The sequence below is a fragment of the Gymnodraco acuticeps genome, unplaced genomic scaffold (genome assembly GCF_902827175.1).
Source record: "Gymnodraco acuticeps unplaced genomic scaffold, fGymAcu1.1, whole genome shotgun sequence".
Lineage (NCBI taxonomy): Eukaryota > Metazoa > Chordata > Actinopteri > Perciformes > Bathydraconidae > Gymnodraco > Gymnodraco acuticeps.
Window position 1 is genome coordinate 2,107,276 of NW_022989894.1, and position 25,277 is coordinate 2,132,552.

The 25,277-nt window shown below is 41.7% G+C and overlaps 1 protein-coding gene across 1 annotated transcript in view; it reads left to right on the forward strand.

The window, feature by feature from the left end:
- LOC117538710 (astrotactin-2-like) overlaps window positions 1–25,277 on the forward strand; it is a 347,089-nt gene that overhangs the window by 219,873 nt on the left and 101,939 nt on the right. The window contains exon 11 of the mRNA XM_034204612.1: window positions 14,047–14,197. Within this exon, the coding sequence (XP_034060503.1) occupies window positions 14,047–14,197 (151 nt within the window). The remainder of the gene's footprint in view (window positions 1–14,046; window positions 14,198–25,277) is intronic.

Sequence of the window (25,277 nt, forward strand, 5' to 3'; positions counted from 1 at the left end):
GACTGAAACAATCACCACTGGATCCAACTGACACCAGCCTGGGAAGTGATATTTGATTTGAAAACCCCTATTGTCTGCCTTTCCTGCATACACAAATGTTCCACTCTGTACATCATTTAAATATAAATAATACTATTGTTATACAGGAGTACAGTTCAATATATGCCTGTGCATCACTGAACTCATTGCTTTACCTATAAAATAATGTTACATTTTTTTTTTGCAAATATTTGTATTATGTTTCATGCAAACATATCAACTTCAATACGGTAAATGTGTTAAAAACGAATTACATATATGCCTACACCTTATCCCCCAACCCCCACCTTATGTTCATTTATTGATAATGACGAAGTGATGATTGTTTTAAAGCAAAAATATTTTATTGGTATTTGATATTTTGTATAAGACTTTAATTTAGACCAACAAATTAAAAAATAAATGGAATTCAGCAGTAAAAGTACAGCATTGGTTGCTCCATTAGCCACATGTCTGTAACTGTTTCAATATTGTACAACATATGTATTTGTTTTAATTGCCTCTAAAGTGACATTAACTTAAATTAAACTAAGGCTTTTCCAGTGGTGCCCAACATGGAGACCAAATAGTGAAAAATTATTCTGGATATAAACCCTTACCATAGATGTAAATTCAGCAAACAAGGCAAAGCAAACTCTGACATGTAGAGCTGTAAACAAATGATGTAAACAATTAGTATTCAATTCGTTATCATGGAAAATAGTTCAGGTCAGACTTCATTTAAACCGTCCATGTATACATTTCACATAAGGTCAGAGGTCAGGAACAAAGCCCTTTCCCGGTTTTTATTTGTGTTGTCTTAGACCTACAGTATGTTGTACTCTTGTTTGGAAAGCATACTTAATTACACAAAGTAGAGGTTCATGTTATTTAATTTATTTATTCATTTTTCAAGCATTGCGGCTTGACTCAGTGACCAGTGCATTGAGCCTGCTGTGACTGCCAGATGGAATCACTGATCTCTGGTCAGCAGCTTCTCACTGTGAGCATGCCCATCCAGGATAATAAATGCATTTGTCTTGCCATTATTCTTTGAATTATATTTCCTCTTGACAATATGTCCTTTTTCGAAAACATTTTAGCAACAAAACAGTTGAGTGACTGTCCACAAACCATGTTAGATAATGCTGCCTTCATGAGTACAGATGATTAGTGAGGAAAATGTCCCTTTACCTTAAAATTGCCATTAAATGAATATGTGGAGAGTACAGGGACTCATCCTGGATCTGGATTAATACTGAGCAGAACCCAGAGGTGTCACGCTCAGTGGGGGATGGATGATCCCCGCTAAATGTCACTTAAAGTTTGCCGGAAGCACTCCACGGACTCTGCAATGACAACTTCTTCTGGTAGCAAGTTCCACTCTCTGATTGTTCTCGGAAAGAAAGAGTATTTTAAGCCTCTTACACACCAAACTGACACCAAATGTCGGCTCACGTCGCCTCACGTCTCTGCGTCTTGGCCATGTTTCGCACTGGAACACACCGCAAAGACGTTTCAGCCGACGGCCAAGTTGCACGTACGAACAGTGCATGCGTGAGTGGCAATAACTCTCCTTACCAGCAGGTGTCGGTAGTGTATATTGGTCATCCAAAAGAGGCAACAACCGGAAGACAGACTGCGTGATACACCGAGAGAAGAAGAACAGACTGCGTGATATAAACAAACAACAAATAGCGTGTGCGTTCCATTTTCACTCTACAGCGAGAAGCTCATGGGGCTTTCCCGAACCTGTGTCGAGAGCTGGAGTTAAATGAAATCTCAGATTTGCCTTCTTAATAGTTTGTTTGGGTCCCTCACTTCCGTTTCACTTCTCATGCACTGATTCGCTAAGCTGAACAGCCAATCAGAGTGATTTCTATGGCCGACGGCCCCCTGATTCAACATGTCAAATCGGTGGCGGAAGGTGTCGGCACGGCCCGAAAATAAACGACGGTGCAGTACACACCAATCTGAGTAGGGCGACACGACGCCCATCGACGGCCCGATATCTATCGACATCTATCGACACCGATAATCGGCTCGGTGTGTAAGAGGCTTAAAAGTTCTCTTGAAGTTCAAACAGTTGGCTTTGCGGGTTGCACTTCTAACTGGCTCTAGGTACAATGGCTGAGATGTTATGGACAATCTTGAAGAAGAGAACCAAACGAGCCAATCGCCGCCTTTCACTCAATTCCACCCAGTTCAACCGCTTGAGCATTTCTGTGACACTGCTGTCCCATTCATAATCTCCAAAAATGAATCTTGCACCTCTTCTTTGTACTGATTCCAGGGCATCACTGTATTTATCAGTGTATTCGACAACTTGACATTGCAGACAGCTTTTAACACAAAATGTCTTGTCTCCTCAGCATGTCAGAAGCTGTTACTGTGTAATAATGTACATGCCAAAAATATGACAGTTAGCCACTTCAAACAGACCATGCTCGCTTTACCTGACTGGAAGTATCATCAGAATCTTCACTGCACTCTGTTATGGAGGAATGGCCAGGTTTTTTTAATATTCTATTTTATCTTAGCTATTTTGTCGGCTCCTTACAATTATATTTTCATGTTTTGTAAAAAGCATTTGAATGTGCCCTGCTGCCTTGCTTTGGTTGTTTTTTGACTCTACAAATTAAATAAAGAGAAAGCTCAAATGACAGCCCTCACTGATAACTGACTTTCAATTAAGTGTCACATAAATGGTTGTTGCAAACTTGATCCACTATCCAAACTTTTAACAGGCATTATTAAATTGCCTCAGGGGCACAGAACTCCAGAGGCACTTGTAAACATCTGCAAACTCTGACGTAAATGGGATTGGGGTACGGCTCTCGATTAATTAGCTAAGGTATTTCACTTACTTAGAAAAAGGGTTGTGATCAGTGATGTTGAGCTAAAAAACCAGGACACGTTTTGTAGCAACATCCGTTTGTAGACATGCCTTTAATACATGAGCAGGATGTCGCTGATCAGATTCAGAATATATAGTAATAGATCATTTTTAGATCGAAGCTTGAGCGGTTCTTTCAATGCAATTATTTCCTTTGTACATTTTCTTTTTATTGACTGTCACTCAAGTGCCACCGTTATTTCAGGATGAATAGACTTGCTGGTTTACGTCACAAACACAGGTGCATATTGAGCACTGCAGTATTGAGCAAGAACTTAGCTTTTGTCTGCTTTGCGGCAGCTACATTTGAGAAAACAATTTTAGCCATTCATCAGTGGAAGGACGTGCCCTTCATTAAAGTGGCGAGCATGTCTGACGAGCAGTATCTTTTAGAATACACTTTGTCTGCCTCAATGTACAATATGAGCTCCATTTAGTGATTAGGCATTTCAAATATATTTGTGTTAATATTGGGAACTTAGGTATTACATCTGACTCTTCATGGTAACAGGACTTATGACATATTCACACCATTACAACAAATGAGAAGAATGTCATGTTTCTTTGTTGCTTAACTGACTTGAGCTTTTGAGAGATAAAACATTATTTAACAACATCAAACCAGGATAAAAATAGAACTCATTACAATTAGAAGAAATGCAGATTGTATGACTGATTTAAAAGCTGGTTTTAATTGGAATAATAAGTTCATGATTTGTATTTGCTTGATGATACTTTTATGTAACATAGGATCCTTCAGATTGTCATGAATAATGCAGGCATCTCATTACCCAGCAGTTTTGTGGAACAAAGTATTTTTTATGGAGTTTCTCGCTAATGCACTTTCCTAAAGTGTTTATGCAGACATTGACACAATCAGTCAGTCTTAATAGACATGTTTGTGCGAGAAATGGTGAGATGCACTGTAGCGGTGGCACTTAACAGGATGCATCCCAGCTTCATTGGCTAGAATCCAATGGAACGTATTGTATCTAAAAAAGTGAGTGTCAAGGTAAGTGTTAGCTTAACCAAGCTGAGTTTGTAAGTGGATATGTTTTTTTCTGTTTTTATCAACATCAACAGACCTTGAATAATTTAGACTACACTAAGCACCAATGTACACAGTATGTTTAGATGTTTATCAGGTACATGGTGTATTTTCAAAGAAAAGTGCCTCTTTATGGCAGCACACACTATTTTTAAGTATTCTGTAAGTCCAGTATTATTTGTCCAGTGTAGTAAAATAAAATAGTATGTGCTTTTGCTGCTTAAAGCTTTGAAAATGCACTTTTGGTTAGTCTCTGGATAATTCCACAGACCTTGCTTTTTGCCGTTTTCAATTAGAACTTTTTTTTCAATTGAAATTCCTTTAAAAATGTTTCCATTTGTTTTGCAGCTATTCAATCACAGCATTCGTATAAAGATTGTTTATTTTTTTATATTTATGCACATTTTGAAACAGAGTGGCAGTGCTTTGTCAGATCCGCAAGGTCAACCTTGACCACAGGTGATCATGTTTTAGGTTGATAGGCTTAAGCAGTGAATGCAAATGTCAGTTCCCTGCACCTGTGAGTGTGCAGAGCAAATCAGAGGGTAAGACCTGTGTGAAATAGAAAGTGCCTCCATGATTTCACTCTCACTACACCTGCCTGGTAATGGCCTTCTTGACACAGGCTTCACATTAAAGATATCAGCTTGTGTTACTGTTTACCTACAAAAGAATAAAATACTGCCATCATTACAGAAAAACGGAATATAAAGCCAAGCTCTATCTCATAGATTGTATCCATTTGTTTACATTATGTTTACACTTTAATGACTTTGCAATCATAGCCCCTGGCATTTAAAGCCAGACTCGGTAGAGGAAGATTAATTCAAGTGAATGTCCATACTCTACTGGAAGCCTTATTTAAATACAGGAAACATAAAAGGGAAACATTGGGTCGAAATAATAAAATCAGAGCTTCTGCTTTTGCATAGTTCAGCACATAATGCTGTGTGTATTGCTTGTATAAAAGGGATTGTATTTGTGTATGAATTAAGGCAATCACTACATTTTTTACAAAGCATATTTTAAACCTCCTTCATTCATTAATCAGTAAATGAAAGTCTTAAATTATTTTATTTGTCTATTTGCAATTATTTTAGTGGATAATGCATTGCCATTAAGCCAAACACAAATGGACAGTGTGTGTGAATGAGCCTCCAGTAAATAGTGGCCTTGACAGCCCCTTTTGTTAAAAATGAATATTCGCCCTCTTTTCATTACAGCAGAACCCCGAACAGAATGCAAGGCATAACATATGTTGTACTGTTTTGCTGTGTAAGTGTTTGCTGTAGTTAACTGATCAATAACTGCGCATTTTCTTTCCCAGTTGTGCTGAAAAACAAGGAACCATAGCATATGCTGAACAATTATTATAATGTGTGAAATGTGAGCTTACCTTGCACTTGCACTATACAATAATGTTTGCGTCAACAACTGTAAAGTGGAGAAGTTGAGCCTCAGTCAATTATTTCTATCAGACATTTTATCAAATGGTCATATTTGACGAATGAGTTCTCTGAGTCACTTTCCCACTAGCAGTGATTTAAATTGAATCAATATGAGCTTTGCGTTCCTGCTGCTTATTTTTGAACCAATGCCAACGTGTCAACAAATACTTCATGAACATTAAAGCATCCCATAACTCAGCCACTCTTAACTGAGCGACAAGTCGAATATTTTTGGTCAATACGTTTCTGTTAAAATTCCTCAGTATCCACTGACACCCCACACTGATGATTAATGACCTGACTCACTGCGATCAAGTGAACCATCAAAATGTGCCATTGCCTATGCAACCGCAAGAAAAAGCTAGACAAATAAAGTACATAAATCCCCATCCTCTTACTCCTAACGTCCATCCAAAAAAGATTACAACTCAAAGAAGGGATATTTTGTACTTGATGACTATGGTGTACCTGCTTTCTTCACCCACTAGATTTTCTTCAGTGATTACGGCAAGCTTAAAAAAACGCACTCTATTCAATGACGAAAGAGCTTGATGAGAGTCAGCATATTTGTGGGAAGTGGGAACAAGAGCATTAATCAAGTGCAGGGGCAGACCAATAACGGGCTCTGTAATCACGCTGGAGCAGCGCTCTAACTTTGGGCAGCATCGCCTGGTCATTCATCATCTGGAAAAGCAAGAGGTAGAGAGGGAGATTAATAACAAGTACATTAGTCAGTGTTTAGATGCAAAGAATGTGCTTCTGGGTCAAGCGACAGAGTCACAGTGCCAAAAGAGATGAGCTTGATTAGCAAATGATTTGTAAAAGAAGGATGATATAAGCATGCTGTTGGTAACAAATACATGAGGAAGGCTATTGGAATATCGTTATTTTATCTGCTATACACCTTTATGTATGAGTCAAACTTTTACTCTTTGTTTCCAGCACTCTTTGAAATGATTCATTATTGTGTGAAACATTATAAGAAACATTCCAATATCCTTATTCTCGTGTTTTCCTCATCATTTGTTTCCCCAATTTCCCTCCTTCTGGACTGTCTTGCAACAGGGATATTGGAATTGATTGTTTTTTTCATCTTCAACTCCCTCTATCCAGAAGGCGAGTCTGTTAACTTAGCATGCACCTCACATCTGAGGCAACCCATTATTTGTGTCTGCCTCACCTTCTACACCCTCTGTTTTCCTCTGAATTAAGGAGTCATTTGTCAATGCTTTGAGTGCCTGCCAGAAAGAACTGATGCACAGAATGCCATGTGTTGCCTGTCTAATTCAGAAAAAATGTAGTTGTAGCCAACTCAAGAGAAGAAGAATAAGACCTGAGGGACCTGAGACAGAGAATGAACTTTTAAGATTGTGGTACAATACAATGACAGCACAACATTCCTTTGTGTGTGTGGTAAGCAGGAGGCAGAGGCAGTTACTAAATCATAGAAAGGAGGTTTGGGATCTACAAATACAAACACAAAATGAGTTTTTTAACATCAATATTAGTCTCAATTGTAACCTGACCCCTCGCCCTTCCCCTTTTCCTTTAATCACGTGTGCACACCGTACTTTAAAGCACACACTGATTGTGTTAGGGATACATATACAATGCATTTACACATACAATTACTCAGCAGTTGAACAATCAAATGAAGGTTTAATATTCATGCTGCCTCCTGTGTGAGTGTAAAGTCTGCATGCCACAGTTTAGCTGTTTATTGATTATCTACCCTCCCCCTTAATGCAATGTGCCCTCCAAAGACACTCCACGGCTATTGGGTTTAGTGGATCTGGATCAGTTTGAGAAAGGGTAAGTCTCTACCTGTCTAAGACACAGATGATACTGGATGAAGATAATATTCATAAATACTGCAGTTTATGTCTTTCTAATCCTCAGACATTATTTAAACTAGCTGTTATCAAATCAAGAATGATTCAGACATTGTAGACTCGATCTGGTATTCATAAACGCAAAGCTTGTCCCATTTGTAACATGAATGTCTGACTATCAATATAAAATGCAGCAGTCTTCAGTGAAAGGCTCAATTTCAAGAGTATAGTGTTGCTGTGGGATTCCTCTGTGACCACAGCCGCTGTCCGTGGCAGTTTACCAGCCATTGTTGCTTAGCAACTTACAAACAACTCTAATAGATATGTATTTGCACTATAAAAACCCTCCCATCCATCAGGAAAAATAATAACTGGTGATTTTTCTGTAGTCCCACACCTCCCTGGCATGTCTCACCATGGACAATTCCTAAATAAGACTTCCATCATCTATCAAGGAGTGTGGATTCACAGGCAAAGCAATGAGCCCCACTGAATTGGGTTAGCACCTCTGAAATCAGCCGGCTTCCCAAGAAAGTGATTATATTCGATCTTTAAGGGCACGTGTATGTTGCCAAGCTCTAATCACAAAATCTAGCCTTTACCCAGTGGATATTGCACTGAGCTCCGCTTTTTGGCTTGCATGGTCCTTTTGCTCTGAAACATTTTACCAGTAGGTTTGACCCAAGATTATAATCATTAAAGGTGGGGTAGGTAAGTTTGAGAAACCGGCTCGAGATACACTTTTTGTTATATTCCATGGAATGCTCTTAACATCCCGATAGCAATGAATATCTTAAGTGCTTTGACAAAAAATCCATAAAAAAATGTCATCTGTGGAAGCCGTAGTACTGTAAAAAGTACGACCAATCATTTTAGCCGACCGCCCTGTCTGTCAGCCTTCCATCTCGTGCACGCACAAATGTATCTCGTACCCTCATTGGGCGTGCATTGCAGCAGTACTTCAATGACTCGCCAGCAACAGGCGGCCACTTTCACCATGGCAGAGTTAGGTTCAACATCGTCTACTGGTGGCAAAATAAATAATGTAACGGAGCAAATTAGGAACAAAAACAAAGTGGAAACTAGGAGAATTCAAACCAGAGTCAATATCGGAGTTGCTTTTCAACGTTGGCGACTACTGATGGAACACACCTATAGTATGGGGGTTATTCTCTATCTTTATTCAAGAGCGTGGTATTTAAATTTGAGAGCATACTTTATGTATTTATTTCCCTCAAACCCTGTCCTCGCACTCAAATAGTGCCTGCTTGCACTTAGATGTGCTCTGCTTGTGCTCAAACTGTACGCTTGCACTCAGATATATTGCTGCTTACAGATTTGTTCTGCTCTCAGATTTATTCTGTGCACGCTCGAAGCTTTTGTGCAACAATCCTGTCAAAATCCCTCAACCAATAGGAGGCCAGGTGTCCTTGCGGGTGCGTTCGCTTTACTTATTACAGCGTCCCGTAAGGGCGGTTACTCTTTGGTTTGTCTTTGGTGCGATGACAGGGTTTGAGTGAAGGAAATCAGTATGCTCTCAAATTTAAATACCACGCTCTTGAATAAAGATAGGGAATAACCCCCATACACACCGAGTTGAAATCTGACGCCGTGGTCGCTCTTTTTCTCTTGGACAGGTAATTATCTGTTTTATATGGTTTACAATTCCCCTGAACTATATAGCCAAACTAAGTCATGTGCGCGTTCATGTGTGTTGGACATAGACTGTATATATACAGGTGTTGGAGGAGGTGCTATGTAAGGAAGTCTGAAGGAAGGGGCAGATTCTTTTCGGCTGTGTACTTCCAAATGTTAGTGCACTCGAGCCGGTTTCTGAAACTTACCTACCCCACCTTTAATGTAGAATAGGGAAGTGTGTTTCCCTTTTGTGGCATAAAGTCAAGCATTGAATGTAGGCATTCTGTTTTCGATATTCGACAGGGCTCAGCTGAGGTCCTGAGACTGCCCAGTTCCTTGAGGATACAGAGGCACACATCAGACAGTTTGCAGATGAGTGTCAATGTGACACATCAATATTTCCAAGTCTAAGGCCCATTGGTGATGTGCCAGAACTACCAAAGAGGAGAGAGCAGTGGTCTTGAATATAGGGTGAAATGTACAGTAGCAACACGGTTTGGAAAAGAGACCTATCATTGATGGATGGAAGGATGGATGTGTTGATGGATGTATGGATGGGTCAATGGGTTGATGGATGGGCCACCAAAACAGTGAACTGTAATATATTGTCAGAAAGAAATCTGACTTTGAAGGTTTGCATTTGTGCATAAAATGTGAGTGCTGGAAATTAGTGGGTGACAAGAATACTAACATGCATAATGGGTCTGCCATAACTACATCACCAGTTTCTATTAGGAACCATGACATATTGCTTTATCTGCAGCAAACAGAAGGCAATACTTCAATTATGTTAATGTTTAAGTTGAATAGGATTGTTTACACAAAAGGACTGTTTCATATTTGTTTTAAAATGGTATGCTAAACAGTGTCACTCTCGCTCATGTGGTAAACATACTAAATCATTTTTGTAATAAATGTTTTCCTGTTTAGTGAATTTCATTCAAATTAATGATCAAATCAATTGGACCATTACTTTAATTAGGTTACCATTCAAAACACAAAAGCACAGTTAGCCAGAGAGCTCCCATACACTTTTGTTCAACAAAGAACATAAAACAAACTCCTTAACATTAACAACGTTGAATATTCACACATTTTGGAAAAATACGTTACTTGTCTGTGCTCTTTTGGTACACATATCATTTTTATCCAGTGTGTGTGACACTGTGCAATGTGCCATCAGCACAGCAGGGTGTACAAATTAGATTTTTCAAAGGGGACAGTTCCAATGCTCACTGCCAATAAGATCCAAATATTAAAAATAAAGCATACCTTGCTGAAAACCGTGATTTATTAAACAGCATTTCAAATGCTGATCACACATGGGCAGACAGGATGGCAAGGGGAAACACAATGAGTATATTGTAATTGAAAAGGGAGGGAGGTGTCGGCCCACATCTACCTGGAACACATCCCTGCTTAAATTAGTAAGATATGAAATTCTGAAGGTTTTTTACTAATGCACTGCACAGAGTATTCATACCTTTTTTGATGAATTGTAATACATTGCCTTTCATCTTTGCCTAAAGCCAATGACAAGGTCACTGTACAATTATGTTCAGAAACATATTTAACAGTAAAGGCTAAGTCAATAAGAGGTCACTTTGCAATCTTTGTCCATTGACGTAACTATGCAAAACATGACTTTGTGGTACTTTGTATCCACTTTGTAAATAGTTTGCTCATTTAACATTTTAATGAAATAAACAGCAACATCGATGGCTGTATTATTGGGTTTGGAGGCCCCGCCATTGCCTCGTAAGCAACCCAAGTAAACAGAGGAAAAGACTTAGAAGAACAGTGACAGTGACAATACAAAACAAATCCAGCGCTCAGCAGGGCATCTGTCCTCCCATCATTCAAGATGTTGTTGCTGTTTGTAGAGTTGAGTCACCACCACAACACACTGCAGTCTCTGCGGCCCCATTGCATCAGACAGTGCTTTTGTTTCTTTGCAAAGAGAAACACAGAGGTTGCTTACCCCTTGGTTCTCGCTGACAGCGGGCATGCAGAGCTCAGTGTATGGACATGGCTCAGCATGCTGAAGGGAACACAGCAGCTGAGCTATACAGCATGGTCAAGCTGACATTTCTCAGAAGAAAGCACAAAGACATGGCTATTGGAAATGATACTTTCCTCTGTTATTTGTAATGATTTATGTCCAAAGGAAGTGTCTCTGACAGTGACACACACACGCACACACACACACACACACACACACACACACACACACACGCTAAGTTATATATACATGAACAATAAATGGCATTTGAATAAATAAACTCAGATCTTATAAAATACAGGATAAAGTAACCTTCTATGGAGTTCCACAAATGAATAACCTACTTCAAATGCTATCCTATTATGTCAAAAAGTTAAATAAATACATAAATAAAATAAATTATGAGATTGAGGAAAATGTACTTATTGTTCCCTGTGTCCATATTTAAGTGTGTGTGCATGTATTTGTTTTCCTTTGTTCTTATTCTGCTCTCCCCTTTACATTGCCAGTAAGGGCGGGCCTGAATGCATTGGCCTTGGACGGGTCCTGAGAGTGTATTTATGCAGAGTGGTGATTCCCTAGGCTCTCCATCAAACTGCCGTGACAAACATGTCCAATTACTGCCAATGCACCAATTAGTCTCACACATGACCCTCCATGAACCAGCACAAACCCCTGCATTCATCATTTGGGTGAAAGTTTTAAAACAGCTAATTTAAAAAGGCTAAACGCCTGATATAGCACAAAACACTCAGTTTGAAACTACTATTGGATTAGGTTTAGAACGGTTTACCTTTGTACTGCCAGTCACACAACTATGTCGGAGGAAAAAATAAAGCATTCCTGTAGGCCAGGGATCACCAACTACATGTGTCCGAGGGCCAACATTTATCCAATAGTGTGGTGACCACCTATTTAACCACTGGGACATAATTCAAACTTGGAACTACAGTTGCGGTTATTGTTCCCACACGGACATGTTATGGGTTACCTATAAATAGTGTGTACCCTCTTGGCTCTCTCTTGTCGACCCGGGCTGCGACCCGACAACATGTCCTTTGCAGCTTGTGAATAAATCACTATTCTTGCACCTTCCTTGCACCGCCTCTGACTCCATATCTCTCGGCACTACACTGGTGACCCTGATACGTCTTGAGAAGTTTCCGGGACGGAGCCGAACACGGCAAAAGGAACTCGAGTTCCTTTCTCGAAATGCCGGGGTTTGATTGGAGACGTCCGTGGCTGCCACCGGCACGCGGACTGAGGCTCGGTGCGCGCTCCGCAGAAGGCTGGAGACGTTGCTCGCCGTTCCCGCATCGGCTTTCTATCCAACGGGGGGACGATGCACGACCTGCTGGGTCGACCAGCAACCCCATTGCTACCTCATGGGTTTGTTCTTCGGGGCGTGCGGCTGCACGTCCCGGCTGCTAACCACGTGGGGCTAACGACGGCTGGCAGCTACCCATGGCTGGCAGCTAGCGGCTAACCACGTGGGGCTAACGACGTCTAGTGCTAACGGCTATCAGCCCTTTTGAGTTTTTTTTTTTTCTGGTGCCGGAGAGGAGGTTCGACCAGCCGGTTGACCTCATGTGGACACTCTCACCTTTTTCACCACCTCCACGGCGGTTCCAGACGCCACTCACGTTTTCATCGACGCCTGGGTGGTGCACTCCTGGACCCCGTCTCGCCTCGACGGTTTTGGACGTCGCCCATGCTGCCATCGGCCGTGGGTGGCGCGCTCCGGAGCCTGTCTGGCCTCTCCTGCCTTCCGGGGATATCCAGACGCCACTCACGTTCTTCATCGGCGCCTGGGTGGCGCACTCCTGGACCCGCTCTCGCCTCGACAGTTCCGGACGTCGCCCATGCTCCATCGGCCCATGGGTGGCGCGTTCCGGGACTTCATGCCCGCCGCCGCGGCACGTCTGCCTGCGGCCGGGTTGCTCTCCTGCTTCCCGGGGATACCTCGACACCTGCCGAGGACTTCGTGCCCGCCGCCGTTGTGCGTCTGCCTGCGGCCGGGTTGCGCTCCGTCCTACCGGGGGGACTGCTCCTCTCTTCCGGGGATACCTCGACGCCTGCCGAGGACTTCGTGCCCGCCGCCGTTGTGCGTCTGCCTGCGGCCGGGTTGCGCTCTTTCCTGCTGGGTTCTCCACGACAACTACTGCGGCCCCCTTACGACGGCCCGCCCCCGGTTGTGGGTGCCCTCGCCCTCGTTAGGGCCCCTGCCCTCTCCTGCGGCCCCCTTTCGTGGCCCGTTCCATGGCCCGTTCCATGGCCCGGTCCTCACCTGCGGCCCCACCCTCCTCGGCCCTTGTGGTGCTTCCTCCACGGACGTGGGGATATTTTTTTTTTTGCCATGTTTGAATTCTGGGGGGGCTTGTGTGGTGACCACCTATTTAACCACTGGGACATAATTCAACTTGAAACTACAGTTGCGGTTATTGTTCCCACACGGACATGTTATGGGTTACCTATAAATAGTGTGTACCCTCTTGGCTCTCTCTTGTCGACCCGGGCTGCGACCCGACAACATGTCCGCCTCTGACTCCATATCTCTCGGCACTACAATAGACACTTTCGGGGGGGGGGGGGGGTGCGCTAGTGGAGCACGCTCAGGTACTGCGGAGCGCATACCGCTTAGCCGACTTTTCACGCTAACGAAGGATCACTTCTTCTTCAGGGCAGGGAAGGCTACGCAGTCTACTGTCCCGCAGCTGCTGCCTCTCTGTTGGACTCCGGTACTGCACATTATTCACCAGACGTTGTAAAAGAGTGGGGGGCGAACGCGAAGTTGATGGTCTGCTGTAGGCTATTCAATAACACCTCTGTCATTGTACATGTTCGTTATTGTATACTATGTATTACTATCCAGCCATTAAAGCTGACTCTCATAACCTTTTATTAAATAAAACATGAGCTTGGGAACATCACAAGTAGTCATTAATAGTAGGAGGAAGGGTAAAGCCACCAACAGCCAACGATTTTGTCACACTATATACAAGCATTAATAGCTTCTTAATGGCACCAAACAGCAAGGTTAACAGCTTTCCAGGTGGTGAGGGATGTTCGGCTGCTCAAGCATTATTTTTGTCCTTGTCATTACTTGTACCAGTGTATCTTTATTCACACTATAACACATGTATAACACTTTTTTTCCATTCCAGGGAAGAGGCCATGATGTCTACTTACTTTGAGACAGTAGAAGACCTACTGGAGTCTTTTGGGCCTGTCCGTGACTGCTCCAAAGACAACGGTGGTTGTAAGAAGAACTTCAAGTGTGTGACTGACCGACAGACAGACTCATCTGGCTGCATAGTAAGTGAAGGCAGATGCCATATGCTGGTTTTTCTTCTAGATGACATGCTAACTTTCTCTCTACCCACTCAAATCAAAGACATACATACATTTAGCACATGTACAGCTTGCTTAAAACATGGTTCACTGAGAACTACACCTCCACACACTAGTCTGTGTTGGCGACGTGTGTGTGTTACATGTTGTGATCATGGATGTTGCCCCTCGTTTCTGCTATATGTATATAGTATAGTGTGCATTTTATTGTTCTCGTTTATCCTTTCGCCTGTATCCACTTTTCTTTCATCCTTTTTTTATAACTAATGCTGTGGATGTATTGTGATTTTAAGGGTGTCCATTATCTGGCCGGGGACAACAGCTGGAAATTAGCAATGTTGGCTAAAGCTGCCCCATTTACTGTTGTTTGTGACAGTTGATCAATGGGGACTGTCCACGACACTATAAACAAATAAACTAAACTAAACTAACGAGTTAAACACACTAATTAAATAGTATTCTTTATTGTTTTAACTAGAGCTCATTAAACTCAGCTCTGGGCCAGTGTTAAAGTTATATGTTAATAATTGGATGGGTTAGAAGTATAATATCATTGTAATCAGGATTAAAGGGGTTATGTGTATCTGTGTGTGAGAGAGAGAAATGTGCTTTCCAGTGATAGACCAACTGATAAAAGGCCTAGTAGTTACACGTTTCATCTGTCAGCCTGCTGTCAGCTGAACTGGCACTGAGTTGTAGAAGCTAACTAGCTAGCTGAGCTCAGAGGGTGTTGACCACCAATGTCAGTGGAAAAGCAGACTAAAGCCATGATAGTACTGCTAGATCCAAGCCTTGTGTCTAGATAGAGACAGGAGCTTCATAAAAACTGTTTGGTCATCATAGCTTCAATTGTGTCATGTCCCATTCATTGTTGCATCACTACGCTCCAGCATTTCCCTTAGATTTTAGGTATATTTCAGGAATCAAAATAAGACATTTTGACACACATAGCCTATTGCCCTAAAATGGTCAATGAAACTAACAGAATGAGCCAGCATGTATAAGCTGTTCAAATAATGACCAGTGCATGTGCTGCTCAGTAGTCCTTGCAGGACTTTGCAGCAACAAGAATGATTGAGTATTGAATACGTTTTAAAATGCATTCATTTACATAATCACCTCTTCTTAATGTTTCTCTCCCAAGATAATGCTACTCATTACATGTGCCTTCCATCTGCTGTATCCTAGTATGACTTGTGTGCTATTTGCAAGTAATCTATTATATTTAATGTTCTGTTTATAGCCATAATTAGTATGCTTTGGTGTTACTGTATAGGCTTTTTAGTGTATGGACAGTGCACTATGGGACCTATGGTTAGAAGCACTAATGACTCACACTGCTGTGTGTTCCCCTGTAATAACTGTACACAGACGTGGACAAAATGACATTTTCTACTCCAGTATGGTCAGGGTACAAGCAACACTCTATTAAGTACCAAAACTTTCACTGTGATTATGGTGGGGCAGTTATATTCATAACATCTGGACCAATAGGACCTGGTAAAGTGGCATCAGTAAGTAGATTGTTTGCTGGCTCATTGAGAGCTTGGACAGGGCTATACATTTACGGTTATTTCTGTTATTCGTGTCAACCGAAGACAAACAGGGATAAAGCTATTTTCTTTTTTTTCCTTATATTTTAACTGGAATCAAAAAATGCCTCTCCTCACGAAAGAACACCTTCTGTTGACAATACTACAACACTATTTCTGCCTGTTCTGTGGAATGGTTTAATGATAAGGAAAAGGATAACATATTATGTGGAATCAACAAGAGTTAGAGATTGAAAAATAGCTGTCAAATAAAAAAATAAAAAGCATTTATACTAGTTATTTTAGGCCTTAGGATTCTTTACGAAACTAAACTATGGATAGAAATAACTAATAAGTAATAAGTATGTTTGTCTTAAGGCTAAGCTGCCAAAATGATCCCTGCTGCCATGACATATTTGTGTCACACACCAAAGTTGAAGCTAGAGAGTCAGAAACACCTGCTGTGACAACCACTGCAGTTATAAGGTAGAGCAATTCATTGAGCTATTTTTCCTACAGTGAAGTTATTAGTGTTTGCTTCATTATTATTAACATCATATCCAGCACCGAGGTAACTACAGTCTATCCAGCAGCACAAGTCAATAAGCTGTGGCCTGTGAAGGCATGCTGCCAAAGATATGATCGACTCAGACCGCAGAGCCCTGAAGCCACGCTGAGCGCTATTAGCTTCTTTATTAAAAGTGTATTATTATTGAACGTGTTTCGTGTCCTAATTGCAGCACATTCGACGCAGCTTTGGGTCCAAACACCTACTAAGTGCAAAGTAGATCAGATGAAGAGTTTTAGAGGTATGTGAAGTACCTACCCACACACAGAAAGACAGAGATTATTGCTGTTCAGTTTCAAGGAACCCCTTTTCTTCTGACAGTGTCTTATTCTGTCTGATAGACTCTGTAGAATAAATGTAATACTTACGTAGCACTTAACATGTTTTAAGCCTTTTATATAGGCCTGCAATTCCACTTATTCTGCTCATTCCCTCTGCAACTCATCCCCCACAATTTACCTCCCACTGTGTTACCATGACTACTGCTCCATATTAATAAGCCTGACTAATTTTCCCCATCATTTATCAGAACCAAGCCACCTTTGACATGTGTAGTAGCTCGTGGCTTGTTTTTGTGACTAAGATGTGTTTTTTCCTTGCCTCCTTCTCTCATACTTATTGACAGAATATTCATTATTGTTTTCCTGAAAATAAGACAACTCCTAATAACAACCCTGGTTGTTTGGTATTCTTCCTCTGTGTCACAAAATTACCTGTAATATGGATAGCCTTTTTAATTCTGCATAGCATTAGTTTATTCTACCAGGAAATCATCACATGTATAAATTGATTTTTTTATTTTTCAAACCAATTTTGTCAAATTAAATGTAGGAATATTTGATTTTAATGGCGGATAATTACAGAGAAATCCCTATTGGTCCGTGTTTAATGTAATTTCACATTGGAAGTGTAGGAGCATTTTCATCCTCTATGAGCTGCATACTAAAATGAAACCGGTCAATAATATATGCAGCTAAGATGAATCCTTATAAGACCCACATGCAGGGGCGGATCTACGGGGGGGCAAGGGGGGGCAGCTGCCCCCCCACTGTAGAGCCTTGCCCCCCCAGCTGCCCCCCCTAACTTTTGTTTCCCTAAAACTGTACTAAAACAAACCTACACTATTTCCACAAGCTTCTCAAGCAACAAAACAAGCATTACATTAGTTAAAATTGAATCATTTTAAATATAATTTTAGGCCCGTTAAAAACGCAGCTACGGCCCTGCATTAAACTGCGGAGCGGCGTTCACACAGACCGCGGCTCACACCGCTGCAGAGAGGGAGCGAGCTGTCCCAGCACCTATGGATCAGCTTCCCCTGGGAGCATTTCCCTTTCCACTAGTTTTGTTTTTACTAAGGACGAGAGCTTGAAACTAAATATTAATAAAACGCTGCCGTTTGAATCGATAGCGTTTAACAGACGGGCGCTGTTTGGGGCGTTACGTTACAAAATACTACGCAGACAGCGTTAGCTGGGAGATCGATCACTTTGCTAAACTACGCGGTAGCCTACTATTAAATCCACGTAAACTACACATCACAGCCATGAGGCCAGATCAATGAAACCAGGATACATCCTTTACCGTAAAAACTGGATCCAAACACAGCTGCATGTGTGCGCTTGATCAATACTTTCTGATGTTATATTTATGATATGCTACATATTAGCTAGGCTACATGGCCCTAACGTGTAAAGTTATACAAGCATTTGTACCAGTGCTTTTCACAAGTAGACTCTTGCAGGCCAGAGTATAGGAGTGATTCAACAACAACAAAAAGACATATCTGAGAAGTGATCAGGACGAACAGAAAGAGGAAAAGGAAAAGAGAGCTGAAGAGACCAGGAGGGTCAGAAGAGGAGATGAAGAGACCAGGAGGCTCAGAGCAGGAGGAAGAGGAGGAGATGAAGACATTAGTGAAGAAGAAGAAATGTATGTGAGGAATAAAGATGAAGTATCAGAAAGAGGGCCAGAGGCAGGGATCAGGAGGCAGATGAAACTCCAGCTGGACCACATGGTATGTTCTTATTCTCCTTACATATTCCATTACAGCAGCACAATCTAGCAGCTCTTAGTATTGACTAATATTGATTGAAATGTGTTGCTGCACAGGTCACCTGTAGCTCTCTGAAGAGATGGGTGATATCATTTGTGTACTTAATTATAATTAAGTACTTACAGTATGCAGAATTCTGGGTATTCTCTGAATCGGGTGCCTTTTGGGTCTTTATATCTTTGAAAAATGAAACCAAAATGTTTGGTTATAACATCTGGTAGTGGACTACTTACATTTTCCCACCTCAGGCACAACATATAAATAATTACTAGGAATTTCCTTGAAAAAATGTAACATGGTTGAAGTTTTTGACAAAAAGTAGGCATGAGACCTTGTTTAGCTAAGATATGGCACCACATGGAAATCAAGGACATTACAAAATTGTAATATTTTGCAAAACTATTGTTTATTTTTGTAATAAACAATTATTTACTATTATTAATTCATACAACATAGTTGAAATGTTGAGCTTGTCAATCTTAATCTGAAATATAGGTAAGAGAAGAAACTGACACTTTTGTGATGTAATTCCCTCAATGCAGATCACACATGGACTGATCCATTATTTTAATAGGAGGGTAAATGGTATGGCGTGACGGGGTTGAAACAAACTGAGGGACAATATTGCAATTTCATAGATAATTCAAGTATTTTTTCAGAATTGATTTTTGATCAGTTAAAGTTGATAAGCATGTGATTATATTAGCAGCAACATTTTGGGATAATTGGCCATTTTCATTTGTTTAATATTAAATTAATATGTAATAATGCTTAGTGAGGACATGCAAATATGTCTGTCTAAGACAACCAATTTTTTTTTAAACAAAATATATATTTAATTTTACATTGTAATGCAAAACAACCTGTTCCATTAATTCATTGCTTTAAAATACATGTTGTAGTTTCCTTTCATTTAAAATGGTTGAGGTAAGCTTGGGGGACTCAAAGGGCACCCGATTGTTTGTCTGAACACCTTGTTTCTCTTGTGCATTAAGAACACTTGTGTTAGGGCATGAATTAACAATAAATAGGTTATATACAGTATAACATACCACGTACTGTCCGCCCTCCTATGCCACCCTGGCATGACCTCTTGCCTCCCCTTTGCCCCCCCATGTAAAATGTTCTAGAACCGCCACTGCCCACAGGTGAAAATAAATAGACATGGAGAGAGAGAGAGAGAGAGAGAGAGAGAGTGTGTACAAAATTAAAATGATTTTTTGTGTCATATTCTACCACGTCAAGCCGCTGGACGTATTGTGACACATTTGATTAACAGTTTACACACACACCCATGAACTCATGGAAATCACACACTGTTTTTTCTCAGCTTTGACCATTTGCTGTGGCTGAACCAAGTCAAAAGACTGCCAGGAATTACAACCTTGAATAAAGAAAAAGCAAAATAACTATGGAAATATTTAACCACAGCTTCCACTTTTAGAAAGTATAAAATGGTTCCGAACAGTATCACTCCTCTATGGACTCAGAACAGTCTCATAATACACACATGCACACAGAAGGATTCACACTTGTATTTCATGATCCGCAAAAGGATTCAAACTTGTATTTCCGGATCCACACTTGTGTTTTTCAATGCACACACAAATGTGTTCCGTTTCATATACATGTAAATAAAATCCAAATACAGAAAAAAGTTTTACATGTGTATTTTTGACCTTCACATATTTGTTTTCCGTTTAAAACCTCTGCACCTGCAAACACAAACCGCTGTCTGTGCATGGATCGCTGTGCATTTGTGTGTGGGTTTTTTTAGACTCCCCTGACGGTCACCCGATTCGTACTTGTAATTTTTTCTATCTATAGCCAATCAGATGTCTCCTTCATTCTAAGCCAATCACATGAGCTCGCCCCCACGAGGGTATGATTTATTGCATTCATGACACTTCATATACGCATTTTGCGCAGTCCGGTCAGCTCGCTAAACAGAGGGCGGAACTTCAGCTGATCATGCAGAGCTGCGTGTCTCCGTCAGACTCAGCAGCTGATCTGATCACTCTCGCGTCCGGTTATACTTCACTCGCATTTATGTCCATATCGATCAGATCCAGCTCTCCTGATCGGCCTTTATAGAGAGCACCGATCAAACTATTAAGAGTGAATATCGGCCGATAATGACCGGCAGGGCTCCCCCGTTGACAGTTCACTGTCTAGCACTGGCTTCGTAGCTGCTCCCTCCACACTCACAACAACTTCATACAGACATAAATAAAGCAGCTGTATTCGCCATACAGGAAACACAAATTTAAAACAGTTTTGCCTGCCGTTTTTGTGTACACAAGCATTCATCAATGGTTTGGAAAGTGGCGCTGTACCCAGTGCTGGAATTGGGCCGGTACTCACCGGTACGCAGTACCGGCACTTCTGGTTCTGACCCATGGAGTACCGGCACTTCTTGCTCAGTACCGGCATGCTGGCGGTACTCCGGTACTCATGCACCGTGCCAGTACTCAACACTCTCCCGCCGTTCTTATTATACATCCATATATATATATATACAGCCGCCCGGTACTCAGTAGATGCGTCATGAGGTGCCGAACGGACATTCTCATCGCTCTAACCGCTGGAGTTTCACAGCGGCTGTCAGCTGTTTACTCCTGTCATTCAAACAGAACGTGCTGGAGAGGGGGCGGGGCTTATCTTCTCCATGTAAATACTGTGGTGGAAACGACTATGTCAAAATTAACCTATTTGACCGTGATTTAATAGTAATACACGTTTCAAAATAATAATAATAATAATAATGATAATGCCGAAGTAACAACATACTGAAAACTGTTAGTAAAACCATGTTTTAATGCTTTACAATTTACATACCTAGATGCACGTGTGTTGTGTTTATGCAGTGCAACTCCCACCCAGTGGGTGGCTATGTAGAGTGATAGAACAGAGCAGGCACGCCCCCGAGAGAAGGAAAGCAAGTCACGTCACAACTTAGCATTTCTAAAATGTTAGCGTGGATTAATAAAAGTGCAAAAAGACAGCGGTTGTCGCCGGAAGAAACTTCAAATACAGAGAATGCTGTGCCTGTGTTGAAAATTGTGTCTGATGGGGAGCTTTCTTTGGTTGATCCTCCTGCTCCAAGTTCTAGTGCATTAGCATTAGCACTAGCTCCGCCGCCTCCTCCAGAGCCTCTAACGTTAGCTGCTGCTGGCTCAACTGCCACCACCAACACCGGGCAAAGCGATGCACCTGACTGCTGGACAACGGACCAGGTGCAATATTTTTGCAAGACCAATGCATGGCTCCTTCTTAAAGATAAGAAGCTAGGATGTCGGATATGCAGAGATGTCAAATCTTTGGGAATACACACTGGACAAGGACTGAAACTGTCAACTGAATGGGGTGAGTGTGCAGTGTCTCATTTCGGTGTTGACAAGGGCAAACAACAAGCTAGCCTGAGAAAAAAAAATCAAAGAACATAAAGAATCACAAGCCCATGTAAAAGCTGCTGACATCCTTACATCTGCTTCACGTGAAACTATTCAACATCAAGTGCAGTCTATGCATAAATCTGAATTAGACACCACTATCAGAGTTTTTCGAACGGCATATACAATTGGCAAACATAGCCGGCCATTCACAGACATGCCAATTGATTTGAATGTACAGAAACTGAATGGGCTGAACGTGGGCAGGGTTTTGCACTCCAATAAAACCTGTGGCGAAATCATCGACCACATAGCTCATGAGCTGAAGAAAAAAATGGCAAAAGACATTACAGAAAACCAAAGAAAACTCTGTGTTTTGGTCGATGAATCTACCACTATTAGTGGTAAAACGGTGCTTGTTGTGTGTCTACGCTCAGCATTAGCTGATGCTGAGCCCGAAACGTTTTTTTGGGAGCTGATCGAGTTGGATGGAACAACGGCTGATGACATCACAAAGGCGTTAATGGAGTGTCTTGGAAGAGATTTTAACGAGGACTTTTTAGGTCAGTGTTTCGTTTCTTTTGCATGTGATGGGGCTTCAGTCATGCTAGGGAAGAGAACAGGCGTTGCTACCCAGTTGTGTAGTAAATTCCCAAGCCTGTTTGTGTGGCACTGCTCCAATCATCGTCTAGAGCTGGCAGTTGGGGATGTGGTCAAGGAGGTCTCAGGGCTCAGTCATTTCCAGATCTTTTTTGACAAACTCTATTCCTTGTTCCATGCCTCCCCCAAAAATCAGAGGCAGTTAGCGCAGTGTGCGCAAGCAGTCGGACAGCGTCTCCTGGTGATAGGGCGTGTTTTGTCCATCCGCTGGGTGGCTTCAAGTGAAAGGAGCGTCAGAGCAGTCTGGGAAAACTACCGAGTGCTTCATGATCACTTCACAAATGCTGCAAACGACACGAGCAGGGATTCCAGAGACAGAGCAAAGTACAAGGGCCTGGATGATGTGCTCACATCTGCAACGTTTGTCAGCAATCTGGGACTGATGTACGATGCGCTCACAGAGCTCAGCGACCTCTCTCGGCAACTCCAAAAAAGAGAGATGACACTGCCTACAGCAGATAGGCTCTTAACTCGAGAAATACGAGTTTTTGAATCCATGGTCACCATGCCTGGCCCACACATGACTACAGTTCATACAGCTCTAGCTGAGAAGTCCTTCAAGGGTGTTGCCCTGCGTGAGAATGGCAGGCTTGTACAGATTCATGCAGGTCAGTTTTTCCGCAGTATGGTAGAGAATCTGAGACACAGAATGACTTCCACAACCTCCTCTCATGTCAGCACAAGAGAAATCCCATTACATGGCCAGGAGGCCCGGGACAATCAGCTAATCCAGGACATGAAAGTTATCCATCCTGGAAGTTGGCCTGAAGAGAAGTTAGACGTACAGTATGGGGACGTAGAGGTGCTACGTTTGTGCGAAGTGCTGAAAGTGGACAGAAGAGAGACTGTTCAGGGCTTTCGCGAATACAAGGAAACCAGGGCATCCCGTACACCTGCTGCCATGGAGCCTCTACTGAAAGCAGTCCGAACCATCGCTGTCTCCACTAGTGAGTGTGAGCGGGCATTCAGCTGCATGAACGATATCCTTACTGCAAAAAGGAATGCTCTCTCTGTCAGCCGACTGTCCAGCCTGGTTTTCATTAAATGTAATGGACCATCACTAGGACAGTTCAATCCGGAACAGTATGTGAGGTCCTGGCTGGCAAAGGGAAGGAGAAGTGCTGATGAAAGAGCCTGTCCAGCTCCAGCCCCTGATACTGATGTCCCCAAGGCCTTCTGGAGCCTTTTCTAACAATGTGAAGTATATTGCAAAGCAGCTCACCCAGTGAGAAGACTTTTGGCATAATGTGCCGATTTGTACAGATCCTGGAGATAGAAGGACTTCAGACCAACCAGGGAGTTATCTGATCAGCTTGGTGTTCAATGTAACTCTTTACCATGGCTCAGACTTTGTTACTTGCAGTTACAGTTTCTCATTTTAGATTGTGCAAATTTTGCATTTATTTTTACATGTTCTTTGTTCATGCTCTTTATCATTTTTCTGAGTTGGAAAGTTAGATTGCATCATAGTTTACTTTATACATATTTGTATTCTTCAGTGGTGAAGTATATTGCAAAGCAGCTCAGCCATGTGAGAAGACTTTTGGCACTTTTTCGTTTTTCGTTTTCTGAGTTGGAAAGTTAGATTGCATTCAAAATGTACAGAAATACTTAATTTTGTTAAAGCTTTTTATAAAAAATGCTTCTGACCAGAGCTTTGTTTCCTTGTCATTAATGTTGAACACCACCAGAGGGGCTCTCACCTGAAAGGTCTCTGCTTCATGTGTCTTCAGCAGAAGATCTAGACTTTGATTGCTATATTTTCAGTTAATATTGACCTTATTGAGCTTTAGCCATATCCGCTGCCTATCATAAAAAATGTTAAGTATAGTGAACCTTTCTAAAATATACAGTAGTAAAGAGACAAACCCACCAGCATTATAGTAGCCAAATTCTTGTTTGTGGGCTGTATATATCAAATTGACTTGAAAAAGTTGCTGATTTTAGAGTACTGGCACCTTTTTCATTCCAATTCAAGCACTGGCTGTACCTTAATAATATATAAAATTGTATTTGCGTGCATTTCTTGTTTGGAAAGTGGCACTGTACTGAGAGTGGAGGGTGTCCTGAGATTAGCGCCTGCAGGCAGGCTCCATGGACCTGTCAGCTCCGGACTGCGCAAAATGCGTACATGAAGCGCTATGTCATGAACGCAATAAATCTAACCTCGTGGGGGCGCGCTCATGTGATTGGCTTAGAATTGAGGAGATATCTGATTGGCTATAGATAGAAAAAATTACAAGTACGAATCGGCTGACCGTCAGGGGAGTCTCAAAAAACCCACACACGAATGCACAGCGATCCGTGCACAGAAAGCGGTTTGTGTTTTCAGGTGCAGAGGTTTTAAACGGAAAACAAATATGTGAGGATCAAAAATACATATGTAAAACCTTTTTCTGTAATTGGATTTTATTTACATGTATATGAAACGGAACACATGTGTGTGTGCATTGAAAAACACAAGTGTGGATCCGGAAATACAAGTTTGAATCCTTTTGTGGATCATGAAATACAAGTTTGAATCCTTATGTGTGCATGTTATGAGACTGTTCTGAGCCCATACTCCTCTGTGTGTGGCTGATTAATACCCAGACACAAATATTGACAAAGCCTAGACTTCAAAGATTTACTCCAAGGATCACAGACGCAGTGGTATTATTTTCCTTTTCTGGCTCTTTTGGGTTGGTGTTATTTTAACCTGTCAGAGTGGGTGCTAATACAGAGCAGTGACACGCCACACGCAGGGTTTAAAATCCATTATCACAGGCAGTCCCTCAAGGCTGTCTGCTACTCTAAAGACAGTTGAAATATATTAGCAATGAATTACATTTTAGTC